At 42.5% G+C, this 13858-nt stretch overlaps 1 protein-coding gene across 7 annotated transcripts in view; it reads right to left on the reverse strand.

Annotated features, from left to right (window-relative positions):
* Nucleotides 1-13858, reverse strand: part of dop1a (DOP1 leucine zipper like protein A) — a 315487-nt gene that overhangs the window by 194830 nt on the left and 106799 nt on the right. For all 7 annotated transcript variants that reach the window (XM_060831625.1, XM_060831624.1, XM_060831626.1 and 4 more), the window contains 2 exons: nt 4085-4315; nt 2299-2917 (listed from right to left, as the gene is read on the reverse strand). In XM_060831625.1, the coding sequence (XP_060687608.1) occupies nt 2299-2917; nt 4085-4315 (850 nt within the window). The remainder of the gene's footprint in view (nt 1-2298; nt 2918-4084; nt 4316-13858) is intronic.

Here is a 13858-nt window from a genome sequence, read left to right on the forward strand (position 1 = left end):
CCTAACACTACGGGCAATTTAGCATGGCCAATTCACCTGACCCACACATCTTTGGACTGTGGGAGGAAACCGGAGCACCCGGAGGAAACCCACGCAGACACGAGGAGAATGTGCAAACTCCACACAGTCAGTCACCTGAGTCGGGAATTGAACCCGGGTCTCAGGCGCTGTGAGGCAGCAGTGCTAACCACTGTGCCACCGTGCCGCCCACCAAAGAGAGGGCAAGTTAAAAAATTAGCAAGCAACAGAAAAACCCAAAGGTGTTTTACCAGTATATAAGGACCAAAATGGTGGTTAAGGAAAACATGGGACCAACAAAAAGGATAATATAGATATAGTAATCCAATGGGAGCAGTGTGAAATATTGGACAAGATATTGAGAGAGAAAGTATTGGAGGATTATGTTGCCAAGGCCAGATGGATTTCTCCCTAGATGTTGAAGGGAATAGCAGATGCTCGGAGGATTATTTTCCAACCTTCACTAGACACAGGTGAGGTAGCTAAGGACTGGAAGAATCTAAATGTTGTTCTGCTGTTTAAAAAGGGTGCAAAAGGAAATGGCAAACAATTATGGGCCAGTTAGGTTTACCTTGGTTGTGGGCTAATTGTTAGAATAAATCCTGAGAGATTCAAGCAACTGTCACTTAGAAAGACATGGACTAGTCAACAATAATCAGCATGGCTTTGTTAAGGGAATTTCGTACCTTACAAATTTGATTGAATTCTTTGAGCAAGTTAGAAGGACGATTAATGAGTGTAGTGCAGTGAATGCTGTCTACATGTATTTTGATAAGGCACACTTGTTATTTGTTTTATACAATGAATGATTTGGACTTAAGTTGGGGGTCACAAATGGGAAATTTGCAGCAAACATTGGCCGTGTAGTAGATCGTGTAAAGATAGGTGTAAGTTCCAAAATGATTAAGATAAGTTGGTGGAGTCAGCAGCAAAATGGCAGATGGAGTTCAATGATGTTAAGTGAGAGGTAATGCATTCAGGGAGATAAAACAGAATACACAATAAATGGGAATGTACTGAGAGAGGTGAGAGATCATGGCATGCAAGTGCATATTCCCTAAAAGTAGCAGTACAGGTAGATAAAATTGTAAAGTAGGTACATGGAATACTCACCTACTTTAGCAAGGTATATAATACAATATTAGGGACATGTTGATGAAACTGGTCAGGTCACAACTGGAGTACGGTGTGCAGTTCTGGTCACCATTTTACAGGAAAGACATAATTGCTCTGCAGAGAGTACAGAGAAGATTCACTAGAATGTTGCCAGGGCTGGAGAATTGTAGCTAGGAGAGACTGGAGAGGTTGGGCTGCTTTCCTTAGAACAGAGAAGGCTGAGGGGTGACATGATTGAGGTAGATAAAATTGTGAAGTCGAGAGTAGATAGGAGGCAACTGTTTCCCTTGGCAGTGAGTCCAAAAATCAGGAGTTATAGATTCAAGTGGCATAAGAATTAGAGTGAATGTGAGGAAAATGTTTTTTTTATGCAAGTAATGGTAAGTGTCTAGAATTTGATGCCTGTGTTGGTGCTGGAATAGACATGCAGGAACCTGGAAGAACACAGCAAATCAGGCAGCATCAGGAGGTGGAGAAGTCAATATTCCCGGCGTAACCCTTCTTTAGGTCTCCCGTTGTGTTCTTCCAGCATTCTGTCGGTATATTGTGGATTCCAGCATCTGCAGATTTTTTGTCTCTAACGGAGTTGGTGGGGGAGGCAGAGAACCTAAGCTCTTTTAAGAGGTATCTGGAATTGCACCTTAAGTGCTGTAAAGTGCAGGGGATTAGAAAGGACATCTGGTATCTTTGGGTTGGCTTAGACAAATGGCCCCCTTCTGTGAGGTTTCATTTCTATGATTCTATGAAGGCTTGTATGCCATATGCCTTCTTTATCACTCAATCCACTTGCGTTGCGACTTTCACGGATCCTGGAACTCTCTCCTGAACAACAGTGTGGATATACCTACATCCTAGTGTGCAGTTGTGGTTCAGGAAGGCAGTTCATGCCACCTTCGCTCGAGCAATTAGGAACGGACAATAAATGCTGACTTATTCAGTAACAGTCACATCCCACGAACTCGTAAGAAAAAACACACAGGCTGCAGTTTATGCTGCAACACAATTAAATTAGAAACAAGGTAGATATTCACTAATCAGAAGAAATGGTTTTGTATAGTACTGCAACCACAATGTTATATCAGCCATGTTACTTTATAAACATTGGTGGCAATGATGCAAGTATAAAGTATTTTCTCACTCTGCATATCACGCATGAGATCTTACCGGTTTCTGATTTATTGCTATGGGCTGAAGATGCTAGACTTCCTTCTGCAATGTAAACAGGAAAACTGGAACATTCAAAGAAAAGCTGGCATGCAGCAGTGAATGCATGATGATTGTCTTTTGAATTCTGTTGTTGCTCTGTTCTTTGAAATGTTGCATCGCCTTGGTCACCAAGGTCACTGCCCCCAGTCTGGCATCTGTCTTTGCACAAATCCATCTGAAATCCTGTTGCAAATGCCCGGCAAATAATTTCATTGGGAATAATATAAAGAGTAATAAACTGGGTCAAAAACTGCTCAAAGTACTCCAGACAATACTGCATTGTTGTCTTTTGAGAAGTACCCACAGACACAGCCACTTTAGCCTCTTGGGATCTTGATGATGGTATCATTGTGTCTTCAGACCCAATGGTGGAAGCAGTTTCCGTTTCTGAGGAAGCACTGCCCTGTGGCAATGACCCAGAATCCTGACTCTCAACTAGTACTTTGTCAATGTCATCATTCTTGTCGGCCTGATACTGTACAAATTCTGTAAAGCCACTTTCAGATGACTGACTGCTAGGAGGATTTTCACCATCTTCAAACACATCACCAGAAACCCCAAGATTGGATGATGAAATCTGTTTAAAAGAAATCAACTGATTGAAAATCTAAAAAAGATAATTTTCAAAATAAAATTTTCTGATTGACGCAATTCTGCAATGAAATATTAATTTTTGAGATATCCCACTTCTTGAGTGGACAAGTTCCCTAGAAGATGCTTCAAAGATAACAAGTTAAAGTTATTTTATTTTTCTTACATTTTTAGGACTCTACTAGAATTTCATTGCAATAATCATGCATCATAAAGCAAAGGTAATGATGGTGTTCTAGTGTGAAGCACTTTAAGTTCATCAGCATTTTCTTTCTTGGTGTGGTAAAATTAACATGATAGCCCATATGAAAACCACACAATCAATATGACTAGTATCATTGCAGAGGGAATCTTTTGAGCAAAAAATGTCAGGGATTACAAAATCTGACAAGTACACTTCCTGATTACTGAGTACTTTCAGCTGTTGTTGTTTAGGTTTCAGATTTGTAGCAGCAAAATTTTAACTTTGAATCTATTGTTACCCAATTATTGCGGCATGCTTTGCCAAAAGCATCACAAATCCCATTTTCCTTCCTCCCATTTGCTGCCCTCCTCTACCAGCCCATACAGTTCCCTGTGATATTCTGGGACATTATTCATGATCAAGAATTCTGGCAAACATTTGATTTATTTCAATAAAATAGGAGCCATTCGTAACAAAAGTGAACGCTTCCTCTCGGTTAACATTGCCCTTATGTAAAACACAAACTTAAAAAAAGACTTGTTGGGTATACTCAGAGAAATGCTGAAATATCTAAACCAGAAAAAAAGGTAAGTTAATCTCAACTAGGAGAGTAATAGGGTTGCTATCATCAGCCTCACTGCCACTGGGTTGGTGGTAAAAAGGAGATCAAGTTGAGTTCCTGTTCTGATCCACTAAAAAGTGTTATGAAAGCCCAAAAGTAAGGAAGTTCCAATCTGTTATTGGACTGCTGAGGATCATTCTACTTGTAATTTGTAGAATTTTTAATATTGGGGGTGGGCTGTGATTTCTTAATTTAATCCTGCTCTCAATTCAATATTGACCCCAGTTTACATTGTGTTGAATGTGCCTTTTTTTGGACATTAGGATCATGATCAAATTTCAACACTACATTCAAACTAACATTTAATCAAAACTGCATCAAAACACACAACAGAAAAATACATGTACCTTTTGAACTTCTTTCTGTTGGACAAAGCTGGTGCTTCCTGGAAATTGCAATTTACACTCTGCCCCAGGTGATAGCAAGGGTGGCTGCACTTTACTAAGTATCTTTGAGCACAGCTTTAAGCAATCAGTGAGTTCAGACAGGCATAAAGCTGGCAAGTGGCTTGTCAGGCCAGATATCATTCGCAGCAGCAACTGGGGTAAATGTTCAGTTTGAATCTCAATGTAGGTCTCCTAATGGACAAAAACATAACACAGGTAAGTGAAATACTACACTCCGTAATCTATTGATGTACAAGCTGACTGCACCAAAGAAGCAGAAACAAATTGGTGGATCCTAACTTGCTGTTTAAAAGAGCACAAGAGATATTCTGGAATAAAAACAGAAAATGCTGGAAATATTCAGTAATCTGACAGCCTGTGTAGAAGCAGATGATTCAGGTTAATTGGAACAGTCCAAATACAAATACAAGGTCACAACCTGAAATGCTGCGTTTCTCTTCTCAAAGACTGAGTGTCTTGGACTTCATACAGTACAGAAATAGATCGGTGTAACTCGTCCAGATATCCTAAACTGATCCAGTCCCATTTGCTAGCATTTGGCCCAAATCCCTCTAAACCCTTCCTATTCATGTACCCATCTAGATGCCTTTTAAATGTTCTAATTGTACCCGTCTCTACCACTTCCTCTGGCAGCTCATTCCATACGTGCACCACTCTCTGCATGAAAATGTTGCTGCTCAGTTCCCTTCTAAGTCATTCCCCGCTCAGCTTAAACCTATGCTCTCTGGTTTGGGATCCCCTACCCTAGGGAAAAGACCTTGGCTATTCACCCTATCCATGAACCTATGTCCCCTAGTTCATCTCCTGGGAAAAAGCCTCATACTTTCCGCTCTATCCATGCCATTCACAATCTTATGAACTTCTATCAGGTCGCCCATTAACCTCATTGCTTTCCAGTGTAAACAAACAGTCTATCCAAACTTTCTTCATAGCTAAAATTTACCGTAACAGGCAACATTCTGGTGAACCTTTTCTGTATCTATTCCAAAGCGTCAAACATCCTTCTGGTAGTGTGGTGACCAGAACTGCACATAATATTCCAGGAGCGGTCTCAATGAAGTTAACCTAGAACAGTACAGCATGGTATAGACCCTTCAGCCCTCGATATCTTGCCGACCTTTTATCCTAGTCTAAGATGAAACTAATATACAAATCCTTCACTTTGTTATCATCCATGTGCCTACCCAACAGTCGCTTAAATGACTCTCACATATCCGACTCTACTCCCACTGCTGGCAGTGCTTTCCACATACCCACCCCTCTGTGTAAAAAACATCTCCCCTGAACCTTCCTCCAATCACCTTAAAATTATGCTCCCTTATGATAGCCATTTCCACCCCAGGAAAAACACTCTGGCTATCCACTCTATGCCTCTCATAATACTGCTATCAAGTCACCTCTCGTCCTTCTTTGCTCCAATGAGAAAAGCCCTAGCTCCTTCATTCTATTTCCATAAGAATGACCTCCTGACCAGGCAGCATCCTGGTAAATCTCCTCTGCATCCTCTCTAAAGCTTCCACATCTTTCCTATAATGAGGAGACCAGAATGGAATATAGTATTCCACGTGTGGTCTAACAGGGCTTTGTAGAGCTGCAGCATAACCTCGCGCTCTTAAACTCAATTCCCCTGCTAATGAAAGCTAACACACCATACGCCTTCTCAACAACCATATCAACTTGGGTGGCAACTTTGAGGGATCGATGGACATGTACCCAAGTTCCTCCACAATGCTAAGAATCTTGCCTTTAACCCTGTAATTTTCATTAAATTCAAATTTCCAAGATGAAACACTTCTCAGCCCAATTCTGCATCCTGTCAATGTCCCGTTGCAACCTACACCAAGCCACTACACTATTCACAATTCTATCAACCTTCGTGTCATTGGCAAACTTACTAGCCCTCCCTTCTAATTCCTCATCTAAGTCATTTAAAAAAATCATGAAGAGCAGAGGTCCCAGAACAGATCCCTGTGGATTACCACTAGTTACAGAGCACCAGGCTAAATATTTTCCACCTACTGCCACCCTTTGTCTTCTATAGGCCAGTCAAATCTTCCTGTATTCCATGCCTCCTTACTTTCTGAATGAGCATATCATGGGGAACTTCATCAATCACCTTTCTAAAATCTATATTACACCACATCCATTGCTCTACTTTCATCAGCGTGTTTTGTCATATCCTCAAAAAATTCCATAAGGTTTGTGAAGCATGCCTTGCCCTGACAAAGCCATGCTGATGATCTCTAATCAAATTATGCTTTTCCAAATAATCATAAATCCTGCCTCACAGAATCCTCTCCAATAATTTGTGAACCACTATTGTGACGACAGACTGGTCTATAATTCCAAGCATTATCCCTATTCCCTCACTTGATCAAGGGAATAACATTTGCCACCTTCCAATCAACTGGTACTACACCACTGGACAGTGAGGACACAAAGATCATCACCAATCTCTTCCTTCACTTCCCATAGTACCTTGGATGTATCCTTTTTGGCCCAGGGACTTAACTATTCTCATATTTTTTCAAAATATCCAGCCCATCCTCTTTCTTAACACCAACCCATTCGAGCATATCAGCTTGCTTCATGCTGTCCTCACAAATGACAAGGTCCCTCTCTGAAATGAATATTGAAGCAAAGTATTCATAAAGGATCACCCCTACCTCCTCCAACTCCAGGCACAAGTACCCTTCACTACCCCTGATCATCCCTATCCTCTTATTCCTCACATATGTGTAGAACACCTTTGGGTTTTCCTTAATCCTACCCACCAAGGCTTTCTCATGACCCCTTCTAGCTCTCCTAAGTCCATTCTTCAGTTTCTTCCTGTCAACTAAGTAGCCCTCTAGAGCCCTGTCTAAATCTTACCTCCTCAACCTTAAGTAAGCTTCCTTCTTCTTCTTAACTAGATGGATGCTTTTGAGAGGGTGCAGAGAAGGTTTACGAGGATGTTGCTTGGTATGGAAAGCTATGAAGAGAGGTTGAGTAGGTTAGGATTGTTTTCATTTGAAAAAAGGAGATTGAGGTCTACAAAATCATGAAGGGTATAGACAGGGGAGATAGAGATAAGCTTTTTCCCAGGGTGATGGATTCAATAATGAGAGGTCACGCATTCAAGGTCAGAGGTGAAAAGTTTGAGGATATACGTGGCAAGTACTTTACACAGGTGCCTGGAATGCGTTGACAGCAGAGGTAGTGGAGGCAGGCATGGCAGATTCATTTAAGGTGCGTCTGCACAGATGCACGAGTAGGTAGGGAGCAGAGGGGTACAGATGATTAGGAATTGGGTGACAGGTTTAGACAGTGAATTTGAATCGGCTTAGGCTTGGAGTGCCGAAGCGCCTGTTCCTGGGTTGTAAATTTTCTTTGTGCCTTGTTCTAGATACTCTACAACGCGTCACCCAAGGTTCCTTCACCCTACCACCCTTTCTTTGTCTCAGTGGGACAAACCTTTCCAGTTCTCGCAGCAAGTGCTCCTTAAATCCTCCACATTTCTGCCATGCATTTCCCTGATAACATCTGCTCCCAATTTATGCTCCGGCTTAACAGCATTGTAATTCCCTCTCCCCCAATTAAATACTTTCCCATACCGTCTGCTTCTATCCATCTCCATGACTATTGTAATGGTGAGGGAGCTGTGATCACTATCACCGAAATGCTCTCGGACGGAGAGATCTAACACTTGACCTAGTTCGTTGCCAAGCAACAAATCCAATATGGCCTGCCCTGTACAGTAGCTGGCTAATCTACATAAAGTCAGGAATCCTTTCTGGACACAGCTGACAAAATCTGCTCCATCCAAGCTACTTGCACTAAGAAGGTTCCAATCAATATTAGCAAAATTGAAGCCACCCCTGAAAAACAGGGATGCTACTTCCGCATCTTTCCAAAATCTTCCCTCCAATCTGCTCCTCCATGTCTCTGTTGCTATTGTAGGTCTATAGTAAACTCACACTAATGTGACTGCTCCTTTCCTGTTTCTGATTTCTACCCATACTGACTCTGTAGACAAACCCTCCTCAATAACCTGCCTTTCTGCAGCTTTGGTACCATCCCTGAATAGCAAAGCCACTCCCCCCATCTCTTTTACTTGCCTTCCTATTCCTTTTGAAACATATGAACCCCAGGACATCGAATAACCATTCCCACCCCTGTGATGTCCAAGTCTCCGTAATGGCCACAGCATCATAACTCCAGGTACTGATCAATGCTCGAGTTCATCCTCCTTATTCCTGACACTTTCTTTGTTAAAACAGACATGCTTCAACCCATCACACTGACTGCAACTTTGCCCTATCCTTCCGCACAGACTCTCTGCACACCGTATCTGCCTGCTCACTTGCTACCCCAAGTTCTATAAAGCTGCAGAATAACTTACCTATCCTTATAATCAATGCCACTTCCAACGAAGGGAAGCATGCCATAAGCCTTTTTTACAATCTTTTCTACCCGCACTGCCACCTTAAGTGATCTGTGGACCTGCACACACAGATCCTCTGCATATCAATACTCCTAAGGGTTCTGCCATTCAATGTATTGTTTCTACTTGTAATTGACCTTACATTTGTCTAGATTAAACTCAGTCTGCCATTTTTCTGCCTCTGCCTCCAAGTGATCTTTTTCCTGCTGAACCCTCTGACAACCTTTCTCACTATCTGCAACTCCACCAACATTTGTATCATCCACAAATTTACTAATTCAGCCAGCCACTTTCCTCCCAATCATTTATGTCGACCACAAACAGCAGAGATCCCAGTACTAATCCCTGTGACATATTGCTATTAGAACCCTCTATTCTGAAAAACATCCTTCCACTGCTACACTCTGTCCCCAATAACTACATCAGTTTTGTATCCATCTTACTAGCTCAGCCCTTATACCATGCAACTTCACCTTTTGTACTAGTCTACCATGAGGGACCTTGGCAAAGCATTACTGAAGCCAATGCTTCAACATCAACACCTTTTCCCTTGTCAAATCAACTTCATAACCTCCTCAAAAAACTCCATCAAGTTAGTGAGGCATGATCTGCCCTGCACAAAACCATGTTGTCTATTGTTAATAAGTCAATTTGCTTTGAAATGCATATAGATCTTGTCCCCGAGAGTCTTTTCCACTAAGTTCACACACCACTGATATGAGGTTCACAAGCCTGTAATTTTCATGGTTATCCCTGCTACCCTTCTTAAACAATGAGACAACACTGGTTCTTCTTCAGTCTTCTGGGACCTCACCTATGGCCATACAGAGTGCAAAGATGTCTGTCAATTTGTTCTCTTGCCTCCCTCAATATTCTGGGATGGACCCCATGAGGACCCACAGACTTATCTACCTTAATACTGTTTAAGATGGACAGCACTTCTCCTTTTTCCAATAGCAACTTAGAAACTCAACACACTTTTCCCCAAGATCATTTTCTACCAACTCCTTCTCTTTGGTGACTGACAAAATATTCATTTCGGACCTCACCCATCTCTTTTGGCTCCACATATAGATTCCCTCCTTTGTTCTTGAGTGGGCCTCATTCCTGAAGGAGGACTCTGGTCCAAAATGTTGATTTTCCTGCTCCTCAGATGCTGCCTGACTTATTGTGCTTTTCCAGCAATACACACTCAACTTGAGTGGGCCAACCCTTTCCCTGGCTACCCTCTTGCATTTTATAGATGTATAAAAAGCCTTGGGATTCTCCTTAATCATGTTGGCTAATGGCTTTTCATGATCCTTTTTAACCATTCTAATTCCTGTTTATGTTCTTTCCTACTGTCCTTATATACTTCAAGGGCTTGGTCAGTTCCCATCCTTTTAGACCAAGGTCATAACATCCTGGTCATCCAAGGCTCACATAACTTGCCATACCTATCCTTCACTCTCGCAGGAACATACCACTCCTGAACTCATATCAACTGCCGTTTGAAATACTCCCATATGTCCAATATAATTTACTTTCAAACGGTTACCTCCAATCAACATTCTCCAGTTCCTGCCTAATATTGTTGTAAAACACCTTTCCCCAATTTAAAAACTTCACGAGGACTGCTGTTATCCCTAAGTACATTAAAACACACTATATTATGCTCACTACTCCCGAAATGTTCCCCCCACTGAAACTTCTCTCATCTGGGCAGGGTCATCACCCAAAACCAGGTCCAGTAAATAACCCCTTGCTGGTTGGAATATTTACATACTGCGTCAAGAAACCTCCTTAATGGTCCTTACAAATTCTATCATCGAAGTCCCTAGCATGAAGCGAGTCCCAGTTAATTTTGGGGAAGTTAAAACAATCCTACAGTTTTTACATCTTTCCAAAATCTGTCCATAAATTCTCCTCTATATCTCCCTCTAGCTGCTGAGGGGCCTGTGGTGTACTCTTAGCATTCAAATTTCATCTTTTCTGTTTCTGAGATCTACCCATATTATTTTGCTGCACAAGTCCTCTGATGTAATACCCTCAGTACATCTGTGAGATATTCTTTAACCAGTAATGCAACTCTTTCACCCATTTGACATCCCCTTCTTCCACATCTGAAACATCTAACTCTTGCAATATTCAGTTGCCAGTCTTGTCCCTCTTTCAGCCAAATCTCGATAATTACAATAATATCATAGTTCCAAGTACTAAGCAAAGCTCTTAATTTATCTACCTTTTATATTATACTTCTCGCATTGAAACATATGCATTTCAGACCCAATTCCCTGCTCATTTCAGCAGCGTTTGCCTGCCTGTTATTGTTCTTAGGCTTGTTTGCCTTGGTTTCTACCTCTCCCTCAATTTCTATATCCACTGCCCGACTCCTTAACTTCACACCCTCCTGTTGTACTAGTTTAAACCCTCCCCTACCACTCTACCAAGTACTCCAGCAAGGAGTTTTCCAGTCCTGCCTCACCTCCCTCACGACTGGTCCTAATGCCCCACGAATCTGATACTCGCTCCCCACTCCCCAAAACCCCCATCTTTTCAGCTATGTGTTAATCCGATATATACTGTTGTTTTTATTCTGACTAGCTCATGGCACTGATAGTAATCTGGAAATAACTACCTTTGAGGTTCTACATTTTAACTTTCTTTCTAATTCTCTATATTCTGCTTTTAGGACCTCAACCTTTTTTTTTGTACTTACATTGTTAGTACCAATACGTACCAGGACATATTGGCTATTCACCTTCTCCCTCCAGAATGCCCTGCAACTGTTCCAAGACATCCAGGAGTAGCATAAGGGATGCAACACCATCGTGGACTCTCGTTTGCGGCCACAGAAATGCTTGCCTACTCCCTTTACAATTGAATTCCCTACAACTATACCATCTGCATGCCGATTTCTCCCTCCCTCTGCAGCAGACCCAACCATGATGCCTTGAATTTGGCTGCTGCTGTTATCCAGAGACACCATTCCCCTCACAATATCCAAAACTGTTTTTTCTGTTTTGCAGAGGAATAGCCACAGGAGATGCCTGCTTAGCCCTCTTTCTCTGCCTGGTAGTCGCCTATTCCTTTCCCTCCTATGGAGTTTGAGTCTGCAATCTGACCACCTCTCTACACTTGCTATCCATGATACTCTCTATCTTGTGAATACTGCTCCACAGTGTCCCACACACTTGGGCTTCTATGACCTGCAGGTGTATATGCAGGTTCCAGGCACTGGAAATATGTCCAGCAAGCAAGACTACAATTTGGAGCTCTCCTGCCACATCTTACTGAATTAATCTTTAAAATGTCAAATACTTTTAATACTAATTTGAAGCTGCTGGTATTCTCTGCTCCAGTAACAATTTCTCAGAACTTACCTGCTACTTACCCACAACAGTTTCTAGAAGCTGTTTCAGCTCATGCTGGAACTCTCGATAATTACCTTCCTCTTACTATGTTCCATCACCTCTCTTCTGAACCGTGCCTTTCTTTTATTTGATTAGAGGAGGAAGGAGGAATGGAAATGCTAGAGTAATGTTTTATGCTAACCATTCCTTAACACCAAGTCTTCCATGATGTCCTTCACACCTGCACTGACTACAAAGTCCTCTCCCAGAATACAAATGACTGATGTCTCAGCATCACCCCTCAGCCTCCAACACTCCAGGGAAAAAATGCCTCAGCCTATTCAGCGTCTCCCAATAGCTCAAACCCTCCAATCCCAGGAACAACTTGTAAATCTTTTCTGAATCCTTTTTTGGCAACAATGCCCAAGACCTTAACATTAAGTCCTGCTTTGCCTTACCAAAATGCATTACCTCACATTTATAGAATCGCGAAATCCCAATAGTGCGGAAACAGGCCGTTCGGTCCAGTAAGTCAATGCTGACCTCTAAAGAGTAACCCACCCTGATCCATTCCCCTATCCAGTTATTCCATATTTACCTCTGACTAATGCACTTAACCTACATATCCCTGAACACTATGGGCAATTTAGCATGGGCAATTCACCTAACCTGCACATCTTTGGATTATGGGAGGAAACAGGAACATTCGAAGGATATATTCATATCCAAATCATTTAAATAAATGATGGAAATCAGTGGACCTAGCAGTGAACCTTGCAGCACACCACAGGTCACAGGCATCCAGTCAAAAAAACAACCTTCAACCATCATTCTGTGTCTCCTACCTTCAAGCGAGTTTTGTTTCCAATTGGCTAGCTCACCCTGGATTCCATGTGATCTAACCTTGCTAACCAGTCTACCATATAGAACCTTGTCAAATGCCTTGCTGAAGTTTGTACAAACCTGGGCACTATGGGCAATTTGGCATGGCCAATGCACCTAATCTGCACATTTTTAGACTGTGGGAGGAAACCCATGCAGATAGTGGGAGAAAGTACAAACTCCACTTAGGTTGGAATCAAACCCAGGTCCCTGGCACTGTGAGGCAGCAGTGCTAACCAGTGTCTCTCACCATGGACATCCAGTCCCTCTACACCTCCACCCGCCATGACCAGGGCCTCTAAGCCCTCAGTTTCTTCTTTTCCCGACATCCCCACCAGTACCCTTCCACTGACACTCTTATTCTTTTGGCTGAACTGGCACTCACCCTCACCAATTTCTCCTTCCAATCCTCCCACTTCCTCCAGACGAAAGGGGTAGCCATGGGCACCCGCATGGGCCCCAGCTATGCCGGTCTATTTGTCGGCTACGTAGAACAGTCCATCTTCCTGGAGTTCACTGGCACCACTCCCCACCTCTTCCATCTCTACACAGTTCATCAACTTCACCAACACATTTCACCCAGACCTTAAATTCACCTGGACCATCTCTGATACCTTCCTCCCCTTCCTAGAACTCTCCATCTCCATCCATGAGGACCAACTCAACACTGACCTTTTTTTTTTTACAAACCCACCAACTCCCACAGCTACCTGGGTTATACCTCTTCCCACCCTACCTCCTCCAAAAATGCTATCCTGTATTCCCAAATCTTCCACCTCTGCCGCATCTGCTCCCAGGAGGACCAGTTCCACCACAGAACACACCTGATGGCCACTTTCTTTAAAGACCAAAAGATCTCCTCCCACATCACTGAAGATGTCCTCCAACGCAGCTCATCCATGTTCCACAGCCCTTTCTCCCAAGCCCCACCCCTATTTCTCTCTCCAGCTCAGAGGCTCCCAGCCTCATTCCAGATGAAGGACTCCAGACCAAAACGTCAATATTTCTGCTTTTCAGATGCTGCCTGACCTGCTGTGCTTTTCAAACAACACACACACTCAACTGTGATCTCTAGCA

Source organism: Hemiscyllium ocellatum, chromosome 10 (assembly GCF_020745735.1).
Source record: "Hemiscyllium ocellatum isolate sHemOce1 chromosome 10, sHemOce1.pat.X.cur, whole genome shotgun sequence".
Lineage (NCBI taxonomy): Eukaryota > Metazoa > Chordata > Chondrichthyes > Orectolobiformes > Hemiscylliidae > Hemiscyllium > Hemiscyllium ocellatum.